At 45.6% G+C, this 26,907-nt stretch overlaps 1 protein-coding gene across 1 annotated transcript in view; it reads left to right on the top strand.

Moving 5' to 3' along the window:
• The first annotated feature begins 514 nt into the window (after positions 1-514).
• Positions 515-26,907, top strand: part of ARHGAP20 (Rho GTPase activating protein 20) — a 61,144-nt gene continuing 34,751 nt past the window's right edge. Inside the window, exons 1-2 of the mRNA XM_084287242.1 lie at positions 515-646; positions 10,531-10,616. Coding sequence (XP_084143368.1) covers positions 548-646; positions 10,531-10,616 — 185 coding nt within the window. The 5' untranslated portion in view covers positions 515-547. The remainder of the gene's footprint in view (positions 647-10,530; positions 10,617-26,907) is intronic.

Below are 26,907 nucleotides of genomic sequence, written 5' to 3'. Positions count from 1 at the left end.
AGCACCCCCCAAAACCCCTCAGCACCCACCCAGCACCCCACAGCACCTCCTAGCACCCCTCAGGACCCCCCAGTAGCCCCCAGGACCCCTCAGGAGCCCCCAGCACCCCTCAGGACCCCCTTAGCACCCCGTCCAGGTCCCCTCAGCACCCCCTAAATACCCCCAGCACCCCCTCAGCCCCCCAGGGACAGCACCCCAGCACCCTCTGCCCCCTACCCCTCCAGCAGGGACCCCCCCAGGCCATGTCCCTGCCTTATGCAGGAGCCCTGGGACCGGGGGTGGGCTGAACTCGAGACCCCACAGCCCCCTCCCCAAACCCCCCCCATTCCCCTCAGCCCCACACCGCGCATGCGCACGACCACTCCCCCCCTTCCTCCCCCCCTCCAGCGGGGGGGGCCGGCTTGCTCGGAGGCGGGCGTGGCTTCGAGAAGGGGGCGTGGCCAAGAGGAAGGGGGAGTGGCCTGTCGAGGGGGCGTGTCCCGCGGTGGCGCGCCCTGTCCATGGTGCGGGCGGCGGGGCGGGGGCGGCGGCGGCGGCGGGGGGCCGCATGGCCGCGATGTCCCCCCAGCAGGAGCACCTGGGGCCGGCCCGCTCGGCCTCGGTGAGCGGCGAGGGCAGGGGCTTCGCCGCCGCCGACAGCAAGAAGGTGAGGCCGGCGGCGCTGCCGGTGCCCACCGGGGACCCTCTGCGGGAAATAGAGGGGAGGGGGCGTCGGGGGATATGGGGATATGGGGATATGGGGAAATGGGGACGGGGTGTCCTGGAGGTGATTGGGGATCCTCCGGGTGGGGAGCGCCCGGGGGCGTAAGGGGGGAGCTGCCCGCCCCGGGAAGGGGTTGTGGGGGGAGCGGGGAGCAGCCCGGGGTGAGCCGGGGGGGTTTGGGGCAAGGGAAGGGGCTGTGTGGGGTGCGGGGGTCGCCGTGGGGATGCGTGGCTTGGATGGGGTTTGTGGGGTGGTCCTACAGGGGAGCTCCGGGGGTGGTGATGGAGTGGCCGGGGGGGCGCTGGGGAAGGGTTTGGCTGGGGTTGGGGGGTGCTGGGTGCTCCCACACGTGTTTTGGGGGAGAGAAAAGGACGAGCGGCTTCCCTGAGAGGCGCCCGAGAGAAAACGAGAGCTGTCCCAAAGCCGAAGCTGGGTGTGCGATCTGCCTGCTGGGTGGCGTGGGGGCATCCAGCACGACCCAGAGCACAGCGCTGGCTCCTGCACGCAGCCGGCTGCTCGCCTGAGCGAGCTGCAACAACCACGTTCACCCCACTGTGTCCAACAGGAACCCCTTTTTTTCCCCTTGGTTTATAGCGAGTGCTGTAGTGCTTTTTGTACTGGGGCCAGGTGCCTTCCCGCACCAATTGTGCTTCGCTGTGCCGCTTAAATCCAGGCACCGTCTGCCTTTAGGGGAGTGCGGTGCCGCTGGGTGCCGAATATGCTGGCGGGATTAGAATGAGTGGCCAGGTGACGGTGTCCTTCCTTAAATCCCTCCACCTGATGGCTTGAATTTAGGATGTGTGGCAGAGAGGCTGAGCTCGTGTCCAGCCCTGCTGCCCAGCGGTGCCGGGGGCTTGGCTGGATGGGGAGCTGTGGAGCCAGGAGGGGTCCCGGTCCCTCTCCTCCTCCAGAGCATCAGTTTGGGCTGGGAGGCGATGCTGTGAATTTCCTTGGGATGTGTCCGTGTGTGCCGTGTCCCACCAAGGCAGGCAGCATCCAACCTGCCCAGGGCAGAGATCGCTGTGAAATGTTTGCCTGGACAGCCAAGGCTCGTGCCACGGTTCGTACCCGGTAGGTTTGTGAAGAGGGAGCACGATGCACCTGCACAGAGTGGTGGAGTGTCTTCTGCTTGCTGCCTGGCTGGATGACATGATGGAGAAGATGCTCACCCTCTCTGATCCTGCAGTCTGATCTGAGACAGCTACACGCGTGGCTTTGATTTTCCTTCTTCCACCTCTTCGATTTTTGCTGAGGACCGAGTGCCGTGGACCTTGCTGCCCCGGCGCCAGACACCACCTGGGAGGAGGAGGGATGCTGGAGCGCTGTGAAGATGAGCACTGCTTTCCTCCGAGGTCTGCTTTGGGATCCGGCGTTGAGGACAAGGACTGATGGCAGCACTCGAGCTTCCTGTTCCTGCTCCTGCCGAAGGAACGCAGACCTTGTTTTCGCCAGCGCTGACAGGGGAGTGGGGATGTTACTTTTTACGGATCTTGGCAGCCCTCTTGGAATTCCTCGGCGTGCAGGCAGAGGCGGCGGGGGGACGTTTGGAAACCTTCCTGCCCAGCAGCCTGCAGCCAGCCCAGCCCAGCGCCCCAATCCCCTCCCACAGTCCTGGTGCTCCCTTGAGCATCCTGGCACAGCATCTCTCTGTGCCTCACTGGGGTGGAAGCATCCTACCTTTTTGTTCAACCTTGGGCTTGAAGCTGGATCTCAGCGTCAATTTGAACATTTTTTTCCCTACTAAGGCTCCCAAGTCTCTCTGAAAACCTCTGTTTTGACTCCCGCACAGTGCCAAGGCACCACACTTCTTGACAATCCTGCAGGTCTTTGTTGTAGCAGGAGAGGTTGTGCTGCTGGTGTGGTGGCAAGAGATCAGCTTTGATCCTGGTGGCACAGCATGGCAAGGTGAAATACATGTCATGCTGTTTCTCATTCTGACACAAACGCCCCCAAATCCAGCATGGTGAGCGGCCACCGAACCTTTCTCTTTTTATTATTTCGACTATACCTTTGCCAAATGAAATTTATTCAGCTGAGATTTGCTGCCTTGTTCTGTGGTCGTCCGAATTCCTATTTTATCTCCCACTTGGCTGTCAAAGCAAAGCTGAAGGATCACATGCTTGATCACATCACAAGACCGAGAGATAGAAATTGTCTAGGACTCACTTCATGTATTTTGGGTGCCCCTTTAGACTATTTTTTGGGGGAACACTTCCTCTTCTTTCCGTGCAGAGCAGCCTGCACTGCTTGCATGCCTCACGCACGCTGTGGGGTTCTCCTATTAAACGCTTTTAAGGCATTCGAGACACCCTGCTGAAACATGACATTGAAGTCCAGTGTCTTAGTGAATGCTTTTGGAAAATCCTCAGCCAGATTCCCCCCTTTACTGGGCGTACTGGGGTTGCTGGACGATGCTGGGTCGGCCCACAGAGCAGTTTTGTACTGGCTGTTTGGTTTGGTAACCGCTACCAGTAAATTGATGCAACTCTGAAGTGGGCTGAAGTAACGTGAGTAAGAGTGATTTTACTGATAGAGCTTATTTCTACAGATTTATCAAAACAAACTATTCAGCATGTCTTTTATGCCAGGATATCTGTGTCAGCAGTAACAGCTGCGGTCATTTAACTGTATTTATAAGTTTCTGGTGTTTCACTTCTCCCTTCGCAGAGGGATTAGATTCCAGCCAGTGCCGCATATTTTACACAAGACAATATTTGTTAACATAAGCAATCACTCTTAGGATTTTTTGCTGCCTCCTTGAAAATTTCAAGTGACTACTTATAATTTTTGTGAGGCTCGGCAGTTCTTTGTATTTACTCACACAACGTGTACAAAAAGTTAACCATTTTGTACAATAATATTTGTTATTTGAGACAAAATGTGGTATCCCCCTACCATAAAACTATGTTTCTTTGTGATCCTGCTCACACATAGGGCAGCAGTTTGCTGTCAGGAAAAGGAAACTTGTTTTCCTGATGGTGTACTAAATGGATAAAATTCAAGCAAATTGAATTGGAAGAGTGAAGTCAGTCAGACATGGTCTTCATCCTCTTCTTTGTCTTACCCTATGAAGATGTCTTTGCCATTATGCTTGATGACACCTTGCACTCATGCCCTTATATATAGGTTTTTGACATAAAGCTCCTTAAGGCTGATTGCTCCTTCCTGTGAGTTTCTGGCCTCTCTGCTGTGCTCCTGCCTGAGGATTTGGGGGGCTGTGGTCAAAATCACACCACGCAGTGCCAGAAGTCTCGGCTCCCCAGGATCACTTCTGTGATGTGTTGGACATCAGACGATTCCTGTCATCCTGCAGATGTACCCTGTAGCATCTCTGACAAGGACTGAAAAAAGCCTCTGTTTTAATGAATTAAAATGAAAAACATCTGTTTTAATGAATTAAAAGGAAAAACCTCTGTTTTAATGAATTCATCCATGGGATGGAATGACCTCGGCGGGCAGTGCTGACTTGTGATAGCTTTCTGTGATGTGCCTGGTGCTGCTGCTTCAATCCAGAACTAGAATTAGCCATCCCTCCTCTGTCTGTCCATGAGAGAAATGGAAAATTAGGCATAAAACAATGTGTTCTAGCTCTTATGTTTCTTGGTCTTGTTTCGTTTTAGTCCCACATGATGGCAGTAGGAAGGAGAGGGACTCAGCATGCCATGTAGAAGCCAGCACCCAAGAACTGCATGTAGCACATCGCTGTCTCTTTACTTAACGCTGCTCGAAGTATCCACATGTAGTGGGGGCAGTCTGCTCCCTCTGTCACCTGTAAACTGCTCCAAAGAAAGCCTTGCTGTACAGAAACCGGGGCAGAATCGTGTCTCTGTGTTAAAGCTCCTGCTTGGTGAGGCTCGGAAGGAAAACCTGGGCTCCATCGCAGCCACCACAGGCAAAGTCTCAGCGGGCAGCGGGCGCAGTGCAGCTGCCGGCAGGACCCCAGGCTAAAGGCTCAGCACTGCCTTCCTCCACGTTCGTAGTCATCTTCCACATCTCCAGCCCTTGATGTAAATGGCTGGGATCCTTCCAACACATCTACATCCATGCTGCCAAGGTTTAGCATCCTTTGTGGGGTGGTTGGTAGGACATCTTTTACCCACAGGTTCTTCCATCAGGTTTTTCTTTCCACCTCTGGTCTCCATCTGCCCCTTGCTCTCCAGCAGCTGCTGGTCCAAGATGAGCAGCGTTTTCTTCCCCTCTCTTGGTAGCTCTTTCCTCCTTGCCATCATTTTCTCCATCCAGAATGGCTTTCTTTTTAGGAAAGCCCTTGAAAGTAGAAGTACCCTGCCAGCATAAACACAAGCACGTAGTTTTGTCACCTGCTCTGTGGTGATGGTAAAAGGGCTCCCCACAGGACCTGGCCGTCTCTCGGGTACACGTTCGGCTGCCCGAGCCGGCGGTGCACACGCAGCCATCTTGTCACCCTCTTTATAAGGGTCCAGGAATGTTACGGGTCACCGTAGGGCCATTTCTTGCTCTCCCCAAGCATAAGAGATTCTTGTCATTTGTGGTGTTTTTAGGCAGCCGTGCACTGTGAGTCTGACAACCGTCGGATTATGGCATGGGGGAAGAAGGGATTTATGGCCTCTCGTAAGAAGCCCAGTGATAGAGAGAGTGATGCCCACTTGCCTTGGAAAATTACCTCCTGGCTGATGAGGATTGTGCTGATTTTTTCACTGTTTGTCAGGCAGCGAGCTGAACTTTGTTGTGCGGGTGTCTGTAAAGGTTTGTGTTCTGCCCCTTGGTTCCTGCCTGGCTGAACCAGAAACGTGCCTCACGGATCTGTTTTGTTGCTCAGACAACAAGAACAGAGTTTGCATGGGTGAAATCCCTCGCTGTTATTAACGTAGATAGTTTTATAGAGCAGGCTTTGTTAAAATCGGACTTCTTTTTGTTAGAAAAATAAAGCAGCGGGAGGGAGAGCTTAGCCACTTGAGCGCAATCCCGAGTACATCTGGGTGCCGTCCCTGTCACCCAGTCAAATGACCCAGGCACATGGCCCAGCCTTGACCCACTTCTGGAGCGAGCCTGTAAATCAGGAGCCTGAAATCCTTTCATCTCTGGGGAGGCTTTTAGCAAGGGTGTCTGCGAACTGCTGAGGAGGCATTTCTGCTGCATCCACCTGTCAGTTAGGAGCCGAGTGCCCTTTTCAACTATTTCATGTATGAATCCCTCACATAGCATACAGGTAAAACCATTTCTTCAGCCTTAACTCAAGCCCTTCACTACGAAGACGATTGCACCGTAGGGTGTTAAGCTCACAAATTCTTCTGCTCCCCGTCCTTTACTCAGATAGCAAAGAGAGGATTGAGCTGATTAATTCAGCCCCGTTGGTCGCCTTAGTTTTCTTTTGCAGTGGGTGGAGGAAATCGGCACTTCTAGGTCAAGACTTGTTTCATCTTCACGAATAAAGCAGGACAGGTGAACCGTGCACTGAATGTGTCCTTTTCTCTCTGGGGACCAGAAAAGGAGCACGGAGCGGGTGGCTCAGGTGTGCAAGGCTGAAGCTGGGTGGGGGGAACCCTCCCGCGTGTCGGCCACGTGCAACGACCCAGCAGGATGGGTGCTGTGCTCCTGGGGAAGCCCAGCCCAGCCCAGCCCAGCCCAGCAGCCCCTTTTTCTCCTGCCCATGCCTACCTGCTGCCTCCTACACCTCTGCAGCAGCTGCAGCAGGGTAGCTGCACAGGGTTTTGCTGCTCTGAGCACTTGCAAAATGTTATAAACGCTCCGTATCTGGTTCCCAAGTTGTTTTTCACCGCAAAAGAAATGTAAGTGCCACGCATTTTTTCATGCGCTCTTTATTTTATTTATGTTCTGCCATTAGCTTTCTAAGCTTGACGTGGTTAAGTGATGTACACAAATCACAAGAGTGCTTTATCTTCGGTTTGATGCCTTTTTAAAGGCAGCACGCAGATGCTGCTGCTTCCTTTTTTGTGGAGTGGGGATTAATATCCCACCTCAGATATATTCATTTACATAAATTCCATACAATATCAGTATCCACTTCAACTGCTAGCCAAATTAGCTGGATGTAGGCAGTCAGAAGTAGGTTATTCCTGCAGCCACCGACTTGTGAGATACTTGTGGAAGTTGTGCTTTAAATTTAACCCTGCTCCCCATACGGGCTCTGATTCATGAGCAGAGCCAGCATGGTTTCCAGTCGTGGTTTGCGAGGTTGCTGCCCTCAGCCCCGTGGGCTGATCTGCTCATAAACCACCTACCACCAGAGTTTACAAAATAGTGGTTCAGAGCATAGGTGTGATCGTTATCTGGGGTAAGCTCGTTCTTTTGAAATCTGTAGCCCTACGTCTGTTTGCAGCAGGCGAGAAGCTAGCCGAACGCTGAAGCGTACCCCCGGTCCTACAACCACAAAAGCAGCCCCTTTTGGTTTCTGTTAAAAAAGGAGTCGAGGCAACCGCCAGCAGAAATGCAGAAAGTATGAAGTTAAACCTGAACTCGAGGGGAGGGGGTAGGGAACTGAAGGTTTTCAAAGTGAGGAAGGCAAAGATAACTCTGGTTTGTCCCGGCTGATACGAGATTATCATCTCTGCATCTGGCACACTGTAAACATTCATTATGGATCCTGATTTTATGATACATTTCACATGGCTTTGACTCAACCAGCAAGTATGAGGATTTCTCCCCATGTTGGCCTTTCTAATATTTACATGAAAAAATGGGAGGTTATGATGTGGGACGCGTTGTGAAATGCTTCTCCGTGTCCCATGCTTCGGTACTTGGTCGTTGCATCTCCTTTTGCTCCCAAACATCTGCTCTCACTGCAGCTGTCCAGGATGTGTCTGCTCCTCTCCACATTGCCAGGGGGACATCCTTGCACATGTAGCAGCGGGAAAACGGAGGGGGGCAGACATGTGGGTCCAACCCAGCCAAAAATGAATTCGTCCTATTCCTTCTCAAAATAAAATCGAGTCAAGTCATCAAGATGGACTCTTATTTTCACCATGCAGACTCTGTACATGGCAAACTAAGAACAAAACAACCCCTAATTAAAGAGGTTATAAACAATCTGTAGTTAATGTCTCTGGGTAACGTTTTTATTTGCATACAGCTGACCTGACTCACTTCGTTTTTGCTGTGAAGATTTTCCTTTTCCAAATCGCATCAGTGATCTTCTTCATGTTTTCAGGCTCTTCTTTTTTCTTAAAGTTTTGCTTAACAGCTTCAGTCTGTACTAAGAGGCTGCCCAGAAAGGCTGTGCAACTTCCTGCCTGGAGGTAACGCAGACCTTGGTGGACCACAAACATCCTGGGATCCCCTCCTGCCTTAGGACTACCATAAGTTTGACTACTTATGGTAGTCCTAAGATTTACCTTAGTCCTTGGATATATAAGTCAAGGCTGGAATCTCACAGGCACTATTGAACACTGCTAGCCCAAGCATGAAAAAGATTGCCATAATTGAGAGAGATATTTAGGATGTGAGGAAGCATCCTAGGACATGAGGATACGGCCTCAAGTTGTGTTAGTGGAGGTTTAGATTTGATATCAGGAAAGATTTCTTCATGGAAGGAGTGTTTAGGAATTGGAATGGGCTGCCCAGGGAAATGGTGGAGTTCCCATCCCTGGAGGTATTTAGGAGATGTGTGGATGAGGCGCTTAGGGACGGGGTTTAAGTCGTGGACTTGGTGTTAGGTGATGGTTGGACTTGAAGGGACTGAAGGGACTTTTCCAGCCTAAGTGATTCTATGATTTCAAAATGCTACATTTTTTTGTGTCTTTCTTTTCAGACCTGAGCAGTCAAAGTATATAAGATCTCTAGAAATAATCACCAACCCCCAACTGCGTTTACAGGAGCTGAGATGCTCCAGTTCAAACCACCCCCTGAAAGCCACCTGCCCAAAAATTGAGACTTGCAGTGAATTTCTGATTGGGAGTTGATGCTGTGTATGAACTCCTACAAAAACTGATGGTTAGGTGACATCTATGGCTTCCTTTCTGTAGGATTTTAGATTGTGTTGATGTACAGGCTTCCTTTTGCCTTCACATTTATAGATATGCCACTTTTAGAAATGCTAGCAGATTCTCAGTTTTTCCAGCTGTAAGGTGTACTGATTTCGTTCACTAGAAAAACGTAGCACAGTATTTTCTTTCCTTTTTGCTCAGTTAACTTTCAATTGGATAGAAGACATCTAAATGGTCTCAGACCTAATTTATCGGTCTTGAGATGGTTATTTCTTGATGACAGAAACGGGTAGGAGGGGATCATTTTTAAGGGTGAACTGAAATTACAGTTGTATTTGTGTAACTGAATATCTAAAAAAATAAACAAGCATGCTCTACATAAATAAAGGGGAACAAAAAAAAAAAAACAAAAAAAAACAACAACAAAAAAAAAACAAACCACCAAACAACACTAACATATGCATTGCAATGAGTAAAAGAGATACACTTGCCCAAAGCAAAACACATAGTGCTGTCGAATTTCTATCCTCAGAGTGAAGCTTACTGTGCACCTGCTCAAATAAAATGCGTCCCACATCCAGAGCATAAATGGGCAGAAATCAGTTGTTCCCTAATGTATTTGTTCCTGGCATTTGATGGTTAAATAGAAAATCTTGTTTAGTGATAAGCTGTGAGCAATGAGTTCATGACTGTCAGAGGCGTGTTTGTTTGGGTGCTCCCGGCGGTGCCCAGCCTGGTGCGAAGGACCAGCACAGGACACCGGTCTGTCTGGGTCTCGGGAGGAGCTCAGCCTCATTCCTCTTGTTCACCGGTTTACTATGAAAAATATTTGAGCTAAATAAGGTAACAACCATCCTCCTGGTGGAGAGGCAGTGAGGGAAGAGGTCACGCACCTCGGCCACAGGAGGCTGCACCACCGCTTCCTAGAGCAGCTCCAGGGTTTGGGCCAGGGCTCCTCAGTCCTATTTCTGGCTGCAGGAGGGGAAAAAAATACAGTGGTGAATATATTTGTGCTCCGGGCAATGTGTATTTCTGTCTTCAGCACATGCTTTTGAAAATTTCTGCCTCTGGAGAAAACAGCGTTGTTTATTTGCTGGGTATTTTTATTGCAGTATTCAACTTCACGCAATGGGAATCCGTACTCCCTTGATAGCTACTGATATTTTCATCTCTTACCTGTGCTTTATTTTATTTTTATTTATTTATTTATTTATTTATTTATTTTCCTGCTGCATTCCCTGTCTTTGAGTGTTTCCTTTTGCCTATTCCCTCCTAGTTTTTTTGTGCCTTCTGAGAGCTGCCCTGCCTCTCACTTCCCTATTTTGGCCCATACGTGATCAGGAATGAAAAAAATGACATTAATGACTACTGAGAGACAAGAGGTAATGCTCCAGTTAGATTAATAGGGAAGAAAACTGTTCGTACCTCTTTAGACTTCTAAAGATTTGGAAAAAGCTTTTAGCCCTGTGTAGCAGGTAGTCTTAGGGGGGTAGAATTCAGACCTTAATTTATGATATATGTCAGACCAGGCACAGAAATGTATCAAGCATTTGAAAATTGAATCACCATCTGGATTCCTGATCCACTTAAAGTACAATAGATTCTTAAGGGTCAAAAAGTGTTTTAGGAAATGCTCTAGATGTTTATTTCATGTATGCAAGACCTCAGGCATCTCTGTATGGACACTAATGATCAACTTTTCTGTATCATGGGCTTCCTGGCCGTGCTCCCGTTTTTCTCAATATGTGATATTTTGCAAGCATTTTCTTCTCCCAGGGCTTCTGATGGCAGTAACTTATCTTTTTTTCCCATGGCCTGAAATTGGAGTCTGCGACAAGTCCGTATGCATGCACTAATGGTTCCCAATCTCACCTATGGTTTCATTTTGTTTCTCTTTCCAAACAGAAAATGAAGAGCTTGGCCCAAAGGCGCCAGTCTGCACCATCTTTGATCTTTGTCAAAGCTCTTAACAGATCGAGATCCGTCTCAAGGTGAGTTTTGCTGGCTGTACACGCAGTACTAGGCACATCTCGGGCACGGTTGTTGTGGGATCATACCATTTAATTTGAGCTTGGTTCCTGCCATGGATCTGCTGCATGATACCATCTCTCCAGGGCTGTGGAAGCCCAGGCTGGTTTAGGACAATGCTGTGGGCCAGGGTCTGGTGGTCACCACCTACTCTCATCCTCCCATAGGAGCTTCTAGGACTGGGCGTGTGGGTATGTGCAAGTGTGAAGCATTCAGCACATCGTGTCTTCTGCCACGATCAGCCTTTCTCCTCCCTTCCCACCCCAATGTAAAGCTACCACAGAAATGGGAGCTTCTATGGAGCTCTCCCCCTGTCCGTCTCTGCCTCCTGACCTGCCATTTGGACCATTCTGCATACGTAATTTTATCTTCCTGCACCTACAGTTCATTAGACTTTAAACTTAGAAAACATAAGTGTTTATCGAGAAGTGAACCATCTGGTAGGCTGTTAATGCTTCCAGCTGTGTAGAGCTCTTTACTAAGAAACATTATTGAGGGAAATTAAAGTATGGCTTTGTAAGGAATATTTTTTCCTACACTGTGGTGTGTTAAGTAATCAGTATGTGAGCTTTGGAAAGTTTTCTGTGTTTGATCTAACCAATACCTGGTTTCATATTTGTCATCACACAGAATTCCACAGTATTTCAGAAACCTGTGAAAGTATTCTGTGAAAACATCAGAGTTGCAAAATAGGGAAGGAAAATGAGTTGAAACTACTTGCAGGTCTTTTTACTGGCTATGACATGAAAGAGAAAACTTAGAAATGAATTCCTAAAGGCGTTTGCACCTTTTTGTGTAGTCTAGTGGCCTGAGCATAGGACCGAGAGCCAGCAACATGTGTTCTGGTTCTGGCTGTAAAATTTCTTCCGTGGCCTCTCTTCGACTTTATTTCCAAGTCTTTAAAATAAGTCAAATAGGTATTTTGTAACCCCTTCATGGGAACATTGAAATGCTTTGATTGTCTGTACTATCCTATTTATCTTCCATTTACTACTGTTTCTTCACCGTATTTGTAATGTGCGTAGTTGTGATACCACCCGTGGGGCATAGATCACACATTCATAACTGAGGTTCTGAAATTAGAGATGGACTCTTGCTGTGGGGGCAGCAATACCTGAAGGGTACAGAGGACAAGAGATTGGATCCCTCAGCCCTCAAACTTCAGGGTTTCCTGCCATTTATACACCTGTGTCTGCACAGGGAGTCATGGAATCACAGAATGGTTTGGGGTGGAAGGGACCTTAAAGACCACCTTGTTCCAACCCTCTGCCATGGGCAGGGACACCTCCCACCAGGTCACGATGCTCAAAGCCCCATCCAGCCTGGCCTTGAGCACCTCCAGGGATGGAGCAAATGTCTTCCCTTCAAGCTGTTAATGCATTCTTGAAGGGAGGACATTCCCTTCAAGACAGTTGCCAATACTAAAAGAAAATTAACTATATTCAGAATTCATGTTTCAGAACTTTGTCACTTGCCTGCTGGGGTTCAGACATAATCATTTCTCTTCAATTTTGCTTTTTTTTGGTTGTTTTAAGTATCAGAAATTGGCCATAGCTGGAGAGCCTGTAAGTGAGATAATACTCAGCATGTAAATTTGCACCTAAGAATTTTACACTGTTTTGTAAGTGTAACTATGTCTTCCTTATATAGTCCAGGTCAAAATTCTTTCCAGATCTGGTGTGCGGAAGGATTTTTTTTTCTTTTTCTGTAAGACTAGTTTGCAGAAACTTTGTGGTGTAGAGGACTGAAGAGTGGGAAATGTTGCCTTGTTCTGCAGGAAGGGCAACACTGCCTGACAGACCCTACCACTTCCAGAGCTGGAATTTGTTGTTGGATTTTGCCTCAGCCCTGCCTGTCCTCTGCCTGTGGCATGCCATGGTTTAGCTGCTCCTGTTGTTTTGAACTGAAGTCTGTGACCTTAGTGAGAGGTGTCTGGTGAAGTCTGAGGACCCTGGAGGCCAGAGCAGGTGATTTTGTGGCTTTGAAGTCTATCAGTGAGAGACTAACACTTTGGATGATGTAGTGTTTATTATTGTTCGCAGGAGCAATAATTCTCACCTATGCCTGACTTCCTTGTTTGGCTGTGCAAAACACATTCCTCTTCATCACGAAACTGATGGATGAGCTTGAACTTTCTCCTCAGTTTGTTGTGTAAATGCTTAACTCCTGTGAAGTGCTTTCTCTTAAGGCAAGCTAGAGAGCAACAAAATGACTTCCCTTGTTTTCTAATCTCCTCCAAATGTTTTATCTCAGAACTGTCTCAGCTCTTAGTTCCCTTTCTTGTAGACACAGCCAGCCTGCAAAATCCATTATTCTCCTCTGGCAGTGAACCTTAATAGCGGGACTCCATAACACTTACTTGTTAATGGTTGATTAATGACTTGTAGATAATAAAGCTCCTATCTGAAGTTAGCAAACATCTGTGAGGGATTTATATGAATCCTCTCACCTCAGCAGCTGGCTCACCTCAACATTTGTTGAAATTAATGAACAAGTGCAAAGTTTAAAAGGGCAGGAAATACTTAGAAGCACAAGTCAGCTTGTATTTTTATACCATTTTATATGTCAGGTGCCCTTGGATTATATACAGGGCATTTTCATAAAATGTGGTGGCAGCCATTTGAGACCTACCTTTGGGCAGTTTAAAGTTTATTAATGGTGTTCAAAGAAGCCATTGTGACATCTGGAGATGGCTATTTCAGCATTTGGAGGACTGAGGTTTTTTAATGGTAGTATTGCTGTAGCTGTGACAGCCGGAGGATGCAGGTGAGACAAGAAGATCTAGCTGGAAAAAGCAGACACTTTTGTTCCAGTGCGCTCTTCACTCCTGAAAGAGAAGCTAATTGGAAAGTCTTGTGTGCTTAGAAGCTTGTCTTCTTTTTCCCCTGCTATACCATTTGGTTTAATGAAAGTTAGACCTTCTTTACAGATCTTGCCTTGCTGCATCAGCCATATAAAAGGAGTTACATGATAACTTGGCTTGTGGAGGAATTTTGAGATGACTTTGAACAGCATGGTCATGTACAGATGAGCAACCAGGCAATCCCCATCTCACTCAATTGTAACTGTAAATAAATACTAATAGTATAGATATTGTACTGGAATTCAGGCCCTTACAACCAACAGTTGAAAATATGCAGACTATTCGTTGCCTCCTGGTTTTGCTCCTTTTTTTGTACAGTTTATCTTTCCTCACAAAGTAGTGATGAATAGGCATGCAAAGACTGTTTCACATCATCCCATGTCTTCTTTGGAAGCACTTTGAGCAAAGTTATTCCAGAAATACACCAAAAAAGTAAGCTTTTGATATTTTTCTTGGCTGATACTCAGATGCAGAAAAAAAGTTTGATTTTTAATGCCATTAATATGTATGAAATCAGTAAAGGATTTGGGTTAGTTGTATTTGGCCCTAGACCTGTTGCACAGTTGTAATTTTCCTCTTAATTTTCCTTTTTTCTTGGTGTCCTTTAATGAAAACTGCACAACTTAATGATATATTTCAGTGCAACACAAATTATGGGTTTGAAACAGAAATGTGTGAGACCTTGATTTTTAAGCGTTAGGTCTTGTCTTCTCAAAATAATTGACATTAATAATAAAGACCTGTTTCAAACCAAATTTGCAGCCTTTGTTCTGCTGTCCCTCACAACAGTTTTCACATGTGACAGCCCAAGCTACTAAGTTTCTGCTCTGTGTTGGCAGACCTCTGTTCACGTGGAGGATACGTGACAGGGACAGCCAAATTCTGTGTTGCTGTCGCTAGCAGCTTCCTTTTTGCTAACGCGTGCCTCACAAGATCTTCCAAAGTGATATTTTTACGTGCTTAATAATATAATTATTTACATGCCTTAATAATATAATTTACATATCTGAGTCTTCATAACCATTTATAGATATGTGCCACTGCATGCTAAAGACATTAAAATATCAGCAATGAAACTGCTCTTTATTACAGAGTTAAGCATCTTTATGATATTATTTTGGTGTAAGCTGGAAGCAAGACCAGTTTTAAAATAAAATTAGATATCATTTTTAAAAGGTTTTATGAACAAACCTTTACAGAACCTGAAAAGGAAATACCTAAAAAGCCAGCCCTCCCCAATTTTATTATTTGTGTTTTACAGTCAAAGAAGTTCAAAGTGTAGGCTGGGGATTTGAGAAATCTCTGAGGTGTTTTTTTTTGCTTTGTAGGTAAAAGTAGGGTCGTGCTACTCATGGAGAAGCTGCTCTTTCTTCTTCCAGTGCACAGTAGATGACTCTGGCATGCTATCTTCCAGTGGCCAGTGCCAAATGCTAAATATCCCAGATAACGAAGATCATATGTGTAATCTAGTAATGCGTTCCACTTGGCTCTAGTCAAATACAAAGTGTTCCCGAAGTCTTGGACATTGTGTTTTCAGGGTTTTAGTCAGAAGATATGTGGATGATCCAAGCTATGTGACTAGATGAAGACAAAAATAGAGACTTCTAATAAATGTAAATTGCCAGAAGGCCTTAACTGTCTCTTTTTCACAGGAAGGATGAGTATTCGGTGTTTCAGACAAATCTGATTTTGGAGAGGAAGGGACTAAAAGTTCAGTGTGAATAACTAACTTAAATAGGTATTCCAGTTGTAATCATTTTGATCATTCTTCACTCGTTTCCATGGTAGCAATTAATTTTGCCTCTGCAACATAACCTTTGCAAGACGCCTTGGGTTGGTGAGGCTCCATGACAGGGCTGTGGGTAAGGAGCGGGGACAACATGGTGCCCGCTGGGCTGAGGGCTGCCCTGCCACAGGGTACAGCCCAGTGGTCGTGTGAGACAAATAGTGCCTGGTGGCTAAACCTGAGGGGCTTTGCGGAACAAAGGCTGTCATATTGTGTGTGTACCTGCTTCTGTGTGTGCCTGTGAGGGTTACACCTGTAATCAGGGTGGGTTTTCACCTCTGGAGCCATTATACACCACTAGTGGTGGTGTGGGGCTCAAAACCAGGACAGGAGGAATAATACACTGTCAAATACTGTCCCAGCCTATTCCCGTTTTAAATGAAGGCATTGCATTGGCGGGGTGCCTTTGAAGGCTGCACAATGGCGGTGAGGGGAGAGGATGGCAGGGTGACAAGTCGCTTCAAACCCAGCACTGTGAGAGGTGCTGGAAGATTTATGGCCACTCAGGCAGCAGTGGCTATGGGGTGAGTCAAGGCCGTGGTTTTATAACTTGGGTAGTGTGGGGTCTGGGGATGGCAGTGGGTTGAAATCAGACATCACTGAAGTGTGATGTCTTCACCACTTCAGTGTCTTCACCACTGGTGTGGTGAAGCACTGGGCGTACAAGATCTGTACTGGCTCAAATAAGAGATCAAAGACGTGGAGCTCTTGTCCATGGGGGATTGCTTCACCTCACCGCCCAAGACCACTTCTGCTGCAGCAGGCTGGCATTGGGTTAATGAGCAGTAGGCATGCACACACACAAATGAAATAACATCTCTAAAACCTCTCCCTGTGCCCTTGGACACCCAAATGGTCTGGTCACAAGTGACGAGGGCTGTTCAATGCCTCAGTTCACCCGCAGGAAGATGCATGCTGTGGAGGGCAGCCCTTCCAGGCCTTTTTGAAACCTCAGGGCTTTTTTTTTCTTTTTCTTTTTTTTGTGAGAAGCTGCCATTATGGTAAAAGTTTCATTAGAAATTAAGTTTCTAGTCATCAAGATGGAGCAAAAATCCAGTTCCTAAAGACTCAGCCAAGAATGCAAATGAAGAGCTCTTCACTTCTGGATTTAATTTGTAGATTTAATTTGACCTTGACATTTTGGACCAGGATTTTTTCTGAAATTTTCTGTTTCATGAAAAGTTTTGACGCTTTAACATTTTATCCTTAACCGGAATGGGCATAAATCTCTGAAAGAGAACTTCCCCAGAGTTCTCCCCTCAGTATATCATGTTTCTATAAGCAAGGCAAGGAAACATGAATTTGTGTAAAAATAGTGAAAAGTTTAAGAAAGACAAAACTACTTTGCATCAAATTGTTCTTTTTAAATGAGTTGCACATAATTAAAATAACATGATGATATTGTTCTAGTTGTCATTTTTATAGAATTTATAATTCGCTCTTGATTTAAGCTAATTATGACACTGGAGTATTGTTTCCTTAAACCACGTGCTTGAACGCAAAAGTTATTTTTATGTAGTAATAGCTGGGGATAAAATTTTATTAACTGTTAACAAGGAACAAAGTGAACTTTCTGAGGCCTCAAATGGCCTTTTAACTGCAAGACTGGCATTCCTGTCCCCCTGCTGGTTTCTTTCTGTTTTGTTTTGTGTGTGAGCATGTGTGTGTATGTGTGCATATGTTTGTTTTTGATAAAACACATCGGTTCTTCATTTATTATATACAAAGTGGTTTGTAGCGATGTTTGTACATCTGGAGATTGAAATGAGCTGAGCCTCTCAGAGATGTGCTGCCCTTTTATTAAAAGAAAAGAACTGAAGGTAAACAGAATGTGGGCCTGGAAGCAGGGTTTTGGAGGGATTGGAGTTTAAATGAGGGATTAATTTTACAATAAATGACTAATAGTTTAACACTAGTGCTTTAAGCCAATTCTCTTTTGGATAGAGTTGTGACAATTGGAAGCAAAGGCTGTAAGGGGCACTACTCATCAGGATGAGTGCAGGGTTCATTCAGCTCATGCAGATGTCTCACTGCCCACATGTGCTTTTGGATTCAGCCATTTGGGGTATTTTTGGATTAAGTCTTGAGTCCTGGCAAAATACAGCCCTTGTCCAGCCATTATGTATCCCTGGTTTTAGACAATAAAATCTCTGCCAAGTGACAGTCTGGCCAAGCAGTTTGGGCAGCAGCATACCTGAGGAAATCACAGGACTGACTCACTCAGACTTCTTTGTGGTCATTTATCTTGTGTAAACAAGCAGAAAGCCTCTAATGATGTGCAGGCTGATGTGCAGCTTCTGCTGCTCCCACCTCTGACAAGGACCAGCATTAAATACAGATTGAGCTCTCCCGGCTGATACAGCATCACTTCTCCTCTTCCAGTTGCTTTCTCATGGTCTGCAAAACTGCTGGTGGGAAGTTTGTAATCGCACCACGGAAATAACAGTCTGCCTTTGGATTTCTTCTGTGGCTCTCACAGACGCAGCTGCAAACATTGCTGTCTTTTAAACCCTCTGGCTGAGTCCCCTTTCCCTGGAGCAGTGTTTTTTTCAGTAGTTGTTTAGGGCAGCGGTCTGAACATGCAGTATCAGGGCTGAGGTGTGAAGGAGTCTGGCTCATCAGGTATTTTGGTGGGTGGAGACCACGGTCAGCATTGCAACAAGGGTTTGTGCCATCTAGCAGGCTTTGTATAAGCTATGCTAGGCATCTCTGGCTTGTTTGCCAGACAGGTCCCCACAGACCACCGTTGTTTTTGGTGAAGCTGCTGGCCACAATGTGTTCTTTCAGTGGAAATGAGTCACCCAGGTTCAGTTCTCTACATCCTCAGGCAACTTATCTTCCACTTCCAAAAGACTGATGCAACTACTATGTCTGTTCCCAGCATTTTTTTATTGCATGTCACCCACTGACACATCCAGGTTCAACCTTTCACATCCCATAGCTTCAAGTGGTTGTAAGCACTACAGTGAGTGTTTACACTTTCTGGCTCAGAAAATGCAGAAACGTCTTTTTCTGTCGCTCATGGTAAAGATCCTCACCTGAAGGAATAAACAGAGCTGAGGTGTTTTCATCTACCTTCCTTCCCTCTCCTCCCTCTGCATGTTGTTCTGGTAGTAAACCTGTCTCCCAGACTGCTCAGAGCATCTCATGTCTTGGATCTCCTGTCATAGACATGGTTGGTTGCCAAGCCCTCGACTATGTGCAGCCTCACGTTCAGTGTGGCTGTCCAGGAGTGGGACAGGTTTACATTGAATTTTTACAAGTAGGTCACTCATCAGACACAAGCAAGCTCTTCTGGTAAATCAAAGGCTCAAAGAAACATGAGGGAAAAAGTCATCATGTAAAAGGCTCATGTGTTTCCCCCTGCTCCACGCTGCTGCTCTTTGCCACTAGCTTGCTTGTGCCCACTTCTCACTTATATAATTACCAATTACCATCAGGTGCAGGGATTTTGGGGACGCTAACAGCTTTTTTTTTTTTTTACCCAGCTTAAGCCACTGCTGGAGTAGAAGCCTCTGACTAACCTGCCTGAGTCGCTCTGAAAAACTCCTGGACTGTATAGGCATTGGTTATAAGGGAGTGAACAGGTGCCTGTGGCTGCCACTAATTTGTCTGCTGGCTGTTCCTAAGGAATCTGGGTCATTACACATGCGAGAGCTGGCAGCGGCAGGCATATCAAGTAATCTCTTCAGTGTAATAGGATAATTCCTGCGCTGTAGTACGAGTATCAAAATATGGTTTAAAGCCCTTGAAGCAAACCAAAGCCAGATTTGTTCCTGTTACAGCCGGGACAGGTGCAGTGAAGTGACAATCCCGCCTGACACAGGCACCCCTATTGGTTGTCCCTCGTAGGGAATCGGTCCCAAGAAGCTCGTGCCAAGACAAGGGCTGGGCAGGTCCTTGCTTCAGGTCTTCACTGGAGCCCTGTGGAGCTCATCCCACGGCTGTGGGGACAGAGGCAAGGCGGGGTGGCAGCAGCTCCGGGAGGATAAAGCGTGGTGCTGGGGCTTATCTTTTAAGGGCGGCACTTGCAGCTATTTATAGGTTGCTTTGGATGTGATTACTTTGTTTAGAATCAGCAGGTTTTCACCTGAAAAAGGGCAACCAGGGAACAGCCACTGGCGGATTCTACCTTTGCTTTACCTGGCCGCATTTTTTGAAGTCTTGTAATGTTTTGAATGCATTTGCTTTTCCTCAAACTCGTTGCCGCCCAACCGCAGACTCTACCCATGTGGCAGAAGCCGAGGAGAAGAGCCTAGGTGAACCAATTCTTGAAGAATGGGAAAATCAGAAACTAAAGGGGAATGAGTGCTGAGCCACGGGACTTTGGAAAGCCCCAAGCAGCCACCCTGGTATTACCCAGTAACTGCGTGAGGTGACTGGCAGGCAATAAACCTTTGAGCAGTCACCTAGAAACTGCTGTGCTTCCTTGTTAAAAAGACACAGTCCCACAAGTGCCTTATTCTGGCTCATTTACAGCCTGTGTACCAGGTAGCTGCCGACAGTGGGGTGTGCAGATGCTTACAGGCTCACGGACAGCCATAAATCATGGCCCAGAAGGGATTCCTAGAGATGCTCACAGCAGGCTTTTCACACGTACACCTCAGCTTGACCATACCTGTTTCTGCTGAGCTCTGCAGCATGCCCTGGCTATTTCTGGTAGCCCCAAATGCCTGGCTACTGCATGACCTGCACTGAACTCTTGTGATATATTTTGCAAGAAGACACTTGAAACCCCCACTTGGGCGAAGGGTTAATTTCATCCCTGAGGTAACTCACAAACAGCTGAGTGGAGCTACGCCTTCAAATGTCCCTATTGTGATTAAGTGGGATTAGGTGTCCCAATTATGATTGCTGCTTCACAAAAAAGTTAAGGTGGGACAGAAACCACACTACTGAAATAATACTGGACCCTTCAGGGGGGCACAGACGAAGCTGGCATCCCGGAGCACTCCCCTATGTCCCACCTTGGAAGGGGTAGGATGGAGCCAGGGTGGAAGTGGCAGAGGCGGCCTGTGCATCCTGGCCTCTTGTAGGCCACGAGAAGCTCCAAATTCAGTGGGAACTGCAGTGAGGAGCAGAGGATGGATTCTTCCCAAGGGCAAAACAGGTTTTATTGACTTCTGTAGGTGAATATATCCTCCCCTCAACTTCTCCCCCTGTCACGGGGAGTCAAACCAAAATCCCTTGGAGCTGGTGATCACCAGTTGAGCTGCATGGCAGGACTGGAGGACTTCCACACCATAAGAGCTTTTCAATAGGGCTTAAATAACTTGCACTAAATTCTTTTCTGGTGGAAACAGGCAAAATATGACCGAACTGTGTGGTGCTAATTTATACCAATAGAGAATTTTGCCCTTACACTAAATTTTCAGTGTAAACACCTTGCAGCTGTTTGTTAAAATAAAATATATATATAAAAAAAGCTTGGAAGTAAACCAAACCACAAGCATGTTTCCTGTCTCCAGCCACTACACTGCAGTACATATTTGCTCTGCAGAAAATATTGTCCTTTTGGCTATGTAGAAATTACTTAAGTGTAGTTTGTTTGCTGTTAAGCTGCCAAGCTTCCATTCTGAAACGTGTGAGGAGTTTTTTTTTAAGATACTTTTTACCCTAAAGCTATATGTTGTTTTACTGCAGTCTTAATCATTTACTCATTTGTGGAAGACTGCAGAAAAAAAAATACACACTTTGGCACCTTGAGCATATAGTGTAAACCATGTTCATTCACTGTAATCATTTTTTTTTTAATTTTTAACAAGATTTTGACATCATGCGAGTACGATTTCAAATACAAATCAACTTTCAGAATTCTAGAATAATATAAGTTGGAATAATTTCTCAATATATTTTGAATTAAAATGTGGATGCTGAGTTTTGGAAGCAGTACCTGATGACTGAAATAGAAGTGGTAGCCTTGATTTCAGCCCTAAAATGTAAATTTATCTATTAATCGGGGCGAAACTTGCTCTATTAATATTAATCTTTCATTAGGTGCTTGTCCTGCCTGTGCTGGAGGTGGGGTTGAAGGCTCTGTGATCCCGTTGGGGCTCCCTGCTTTATCTGGGGTGCAGCATTTGCTGCTGCAGCTGGCTTGGGGCTGGGGCTGGGACGGGTAGAGTGAGGGCAGTCCTGTGCCAGGAGCTGCCAACTGAGGCCCATCTTTCGGTGAGATTCACAGACATAGCCCTTAAAGGACAACACAGCAGTGTGAAGAGTGCCTCTGGTTTGTTCAAATTTGGTATTCATAAAAAAAAAAAAAAAAAGACATTGCAGCCACTAAGGCACCCTTACTCAAACAGGAGCATATATTTTATTACTTAGAAAATAAATAATGCTTTCTGAAAAACTGAGCAGATCTCACGTGTTTTGTTGCACAAAAGCTACTGTACATGATAGTGATGGCCTAGGAGGCTTGAACAGAGTGCTGCAGAAAATAGACTTGCTATTTCTGGAATGCTGTGCTGTTTTCACAGAGCACTGCTCTAACTGTGTAAGATTTACCATAGATAACAAAAAGCAAACGTGCCCAGCATCCTCAGAAAGAAGCTCCCTTAGCAGAACAGGAATCAAGTTGACAGCAGATTTTCAGAAATGGGTTGGTAGTCCATGTGATTAAGAGTTTTATGCTTGTCTCTCCAAGTCCCTTCTATAAATAGTCAGTTTGAGATTACACCAGCATACCAACTTTCTGTCAGCTCATACCTTACCTACCACCTTCCTGGAAAGCACTCCTACCCTCCAGGCTGATCCGTTTTGTGCTTACCTTCACCCGCTGGGTATAATTCTTATTTATTATAATAAAGTGCTGCATAAGCCTAGATGAAATGCATATTCCAAATCATGAGAAGCTGAAGTGGGAGGACGCATGAAAGATCCTGAGCATGTGGGTGGCTCCCCGGTGCATCGGTCATGGCTGCAAGGCAGTGGCAGTAGCGAATGGTTAGCACCTTTACAAATGCAAAATTATTATTACTTTTTAAATTTATTTATTTTTTTTAATCTTCCTGTCTAAATAGGTCTCTGAGCTTGCAGATTTCTCTGTGTGGGTGAGCCATGTCTGTGTGGAGCCTCTTTCATGGCAAAGGAGCTGCGAGTGCTCAGCCCTGAAGCCATCAGGACTTGGCATGGCCATGCCAAAGAGCTGGTGAGGGCAGGGCAGGCAGGCAGAGCTGTGGGCATCCTCATCATCAACATCTTACCCCATCTATAAAATGGCTTGTGAGTTTGTGCCAAGCCAGAAGCTGTGTCACAAGGACATCTCCAGCTAGAAGGTGTTAACACACAGAGCAATTTGCCAGTTCCTGCCTTTTTCCATCTATAGCTGGATTTGAGCTAATGGAAAAACAAACAAACAAATGAACTACATAGGACTTTGATTGTCCCACAACTGTTCTTCAAAGGGAGAGTCCCTTGCTGATGAATTTCAGAAGACCTGCTGTGTGTAAAGTGGCTGCAACCATTTTTTTCCTCCCCCAGCCTTTCTGTTGTGGGCAGGGATTCTTTTCAAGCCATGCACCATAATGTGACACCAGTGGCACCAGTGTGACAGAGGCTAAATTCATCAAGAGCATTTGCAGGACCATTTCTGTTGCCTTGCAGTCCCAAGCATAGCCATTTGGTTTCAGTGTACTAGAAAGGCTCTTCTTTCACTGCGTTTTTTCCCTTTTTTCTTTTCACACACAGAATGTGATGATCCGTTATCATGATGCTGCCAGGTTGGCCAGGATGTGGTATGAGACACATCCAACCCATCATTTATGATGAAATTAGATAGGTGTTGAAGCCCTGAAATGTTAGCGCTGCACTTGAGTGCACTCTGAGCAGCCCTGGGACGCGGATCAGTGCTCACTGCTGTGTAACAGGTTTGGGTTTTTTCTGCCTTATCTCAGGGGAGACGGGGCTGCACGCTGCATCGAAGCTGTTTTCTTTTGGTTGATTAAAGAACAGTTCTCAGTACCTTAACGAGTTAGTTATCTTGGATGCAAAATACTGCCTAACCACACAATGCGAGTAATGTGCCTTATGTGTTAAACAATTTCCAACAGCAAACAACCTTGGCTTCAGAGCTCCAGCTAATAAAGCCTGCCTCATCAGCAAAAACATGAAGCGAGCATCTTCCAAGCTGACATTGAAGTTTCTTCTGACAGGAGGTTTTAGGAGCCCAAGTGTCTGAAAAGGAGACACAGGAAGAAAGCACAAATATTGTTACCTGATTTCCAGTACAAGCTCTGTTAGGAAAATGACAGGAATTTGAGAGAACTGCTTTTGGGCATATCTCAGCTGGTCCCAAATCACATGTCGTCCCTGACTGATCTATCCATTTTGGCAAAAATCCGTAATGTGGGCTGGACTGCAGACATTTCTTACTGTGCAGATAGCTGCTGTTTTCACTAGCCTCCAGCGGGTGTGAATAGCTCCTGCTTCTCTCAGTGGGTTGCTCTAGCCCAGTGCTGTGACTCAGTGATGAGAAAGTAGAGGCAGAAGTCGAAAATTCATGCGCTGGATTTTGCCTAAAGATAAGTTGTGGGTTCTTTAGGTCCATCCAGACCTGGATTTTGAGATATACAGAATAATCCTGTGGTCTCCGAGCACCACGAGGAGGTTTGGCATGAGGCTGACTTCATGAAGTTAACTTCAGAGGTTAAAGAGCAGAGTGTTGTTTTATTTCTATAGGTACCAGCCATGGAGAGAGCATCAGGGCTGTATCCTTAGCTGCAGAAGTTATCGTCAGAGGAGGGAAGGTCTGGCAGAGGACAGTAGCCAAAACAACGAAGTGAGACTGAGGATGGAGCATGAGCAGTGTGCAAGAGGGATGTCATACAGCTGAGATACCTGCAATAGCTCATTCCAGATTAAGGACCTTGGAGAACAGATTGTTCCTGTCAGGCATGTTACAGCTTAATCTAAATCATCGATGGAATGAGGTCATCATCCACTGAAATCAAGGGGGGAATGTCATTTATCCCGTTGGCATAAATGACATTTGGATCGTGGATTTTTTTTAACATAGGCTGTTAAACTCTCATTGGAAAATACAACTTCTTCCATTGTTTTCACTTCAGATAAAAGCACAATGAAGCTGACATCTCCATTGCACTAAGAATTAAAATAAACACCTTGGGGATCATACTGTTCAGATACATGTTTTACTGAGAAAACCCCAAGGAAGCTCCATAGGGGGAAGAACAAGAATTCCTTGTGCTTTTGTGGCTTCTGGTAAACAGAGGATTGGTGAAGTGAGCACTGATGTGTTTGCTTTCACGCTGAATGCCGTGGGGATGTATTTTCAGTGTTTGGCTGATTACTGATAGCTTTCGACTTCATACGTTACACCCACAAAATTGAAGTGTTCTTTTAAATCACTGCGTATTTTAAAAAGGAACAAAATGCTTATTTTGATTAATATGAAAAATAATAGGTGTAAAATCTAGGCCTTGGAAATGCCAGGAGAAAAGTCTTCAATTATCTTTCCACTAATTTCAGGCAGTACAATGATTTAATCTGTTCCTGAATAACTCTGTAGACATCCTCAAATTCTTGGTTAAAACCACGCATGGAAATCTCAGGCCCCAAAATAGTAAGTTTGTGAAGAAATGCCCACTTGAGACTAGACAAATACAATGGCAATGCCATCTGAATTTCAGTATTGTCCAGGCTCCTACTTGAAGTGGAACGTGACTGGTTGCTGACTTTGCAGAATAACCCCATCTTTCAGAAATTAGTTCACAGCTCATTCTTAACAAACTCAGAATTCAGAAAAGGCCCCACAACACTGGCTTTTACTTTATTAATGATACCAGAAGTCACATTGGCTTAAGGACTGATTTTTGCATAATTTTATTAGAAGAAATTTTCAAGAGTGCTTAGCACTTTTTAAAAATTAGACTCATTTAATGGCCTAAAAAATCAGCGAGCTATTAAAAACTGAATTCCAAAATCACTTCTCTTACATAAATCCCCACGCCTGAGGGTGTAGCTGATCTGCATTTTCCTCATTGTAACAAAACTTGTGTTTCATCCCTGACATGTAACAAAGGAACATCAATTGAGAGGATCAAAAGCATACTTTCTGAAATGCATTTTTGTCACTGCTGTTGAATTTCCCCTCGTGTTCCTCAGTCAGTGAGATTTAGAAGGCCTGGTTGAATTAATGGCTTTGATTTTTTTCTGCTTTGTTTCCAAAAAAAAAATATTTTTTCTTTTTTTTTTTTTTTTTATAAGACTCGTCAGGCAAACTATTAATCTCTTATTAAAGTTCAGATGATAGAGATGTATGGAAGGAAGTGGGTCCAAAAGCCAGATTTCATTAAAATGACCAATTTATGATAGTTCATTTTCCTTTTACAAAAGCCAAGTTCAATTTGCTTGACCCCTGGTGGCATCAGTAAACCCACTGCACCAGCCCTTGCTCATCCGCATGACAAAGATTTTGCTTAGTTTAACGTGGGAAGTTCCTGGGAAGATCCTGATTGGTAATCAGGATGATGAAAGGATGCCAAGAGGAATGCATCAACATATCAGTTGTTGATATGAAGATGAGTTGTTGATATGAATGAAGACTGAGCCTATGGGAGCGTTGGGTGGGGGCAGGCACTTCAGCATGGCTTTATGAGTGTTTCTGCTGATTTGGTTACAGCGGTAGAACACTGAAGGTTTTGTTCTGCCTATTGTTGTTACTGGATTCAAATATAAGTGAGTATTTCGCTGCTTAACCTTTGAGGTAAAGGCCACGCATGGCGTTTACACAGGTGGGCTGGTCATCGTTCCCGATTTCTGCCTAAGTTTCTGGGCCAAGTGCTGCTGGAAGTTTATGAAAGTGAGTCCCCGTAACCAGTCATGGATGAACTGGTGAATTGGTGAAATCCCAGTCACACAAAAGTGGTGGGGTAGGAGAGGTGCTTGCTGTTCCTCCCACTCATGTTGCTGGCCACACATCCTATAAACACCCAACGTGTTGGACCAAAGCCCCTCTCTCTGCCTTAACCTCAACACTCCTGAACATCCCTTCTGTGTAGGAACAACTGAATAACTTTAAGTTTGCATTATTCATTCTGCAAGCTATTCCTCTTCTTTCTTTTTTCCCCGAAGGAGTTGGTAATTAAAGACAAGGAAGAAACTGTCAATTAAGTTGAGGAATTCTTTCAAAAAACTTAAGGCTCCCAACCAGAAGGTGGAAACCAAGGAAACCAAGATCCTCACCAGCTCCTTGCAGATCAGTGAAAGCGTGTCCTTCTAATGTAGGCCAATCTCAGAGCTTATCCTTTCTCTCCCTGCTGTCAGGATTTCCTAAATAATTTCCTGAGTAATCCAGCCACAGGCATCATGGAGAGAAGGGTGGGAAATCAGCCAGGCTCTAAGAGAGGTGCTAGGAGGTTTGTAATCTTCAAAGAAGATTAGAGTTTTCTCTGCTCACTCTTGTTTTCTTTCATATCCCTCCCATGTGTTTTGAGACTTTCACTTTGTAATGTCCATTTCTTATAAAGCCCCAGCAAAATCAGTAAGTGTTTGTCTTTCTTTCCAGTGGGGACAGGAATAAACTGTAATCTCAAAGCTGCTCACTTCAGCCTTTCCTTGCCAAGATGATCCAACCACGTTTTAG

The sequence above is a fragment of the Netta rufina genome (genome assembly GCF_964035555.1).
Source record: "Netta rufina genome assembly, chromosome: 1".
Lineage (NCBI taxonomy): Eukaryota > Metazoa > Chordata > Aves > Anseriformes > Anatidae > Netta > Netta rufina.
The sequence above is the reverse complement of the archived record's forward strand: the minus strand, read 5'-3'. Positions and strand labels throughout refer to the sequence as shown.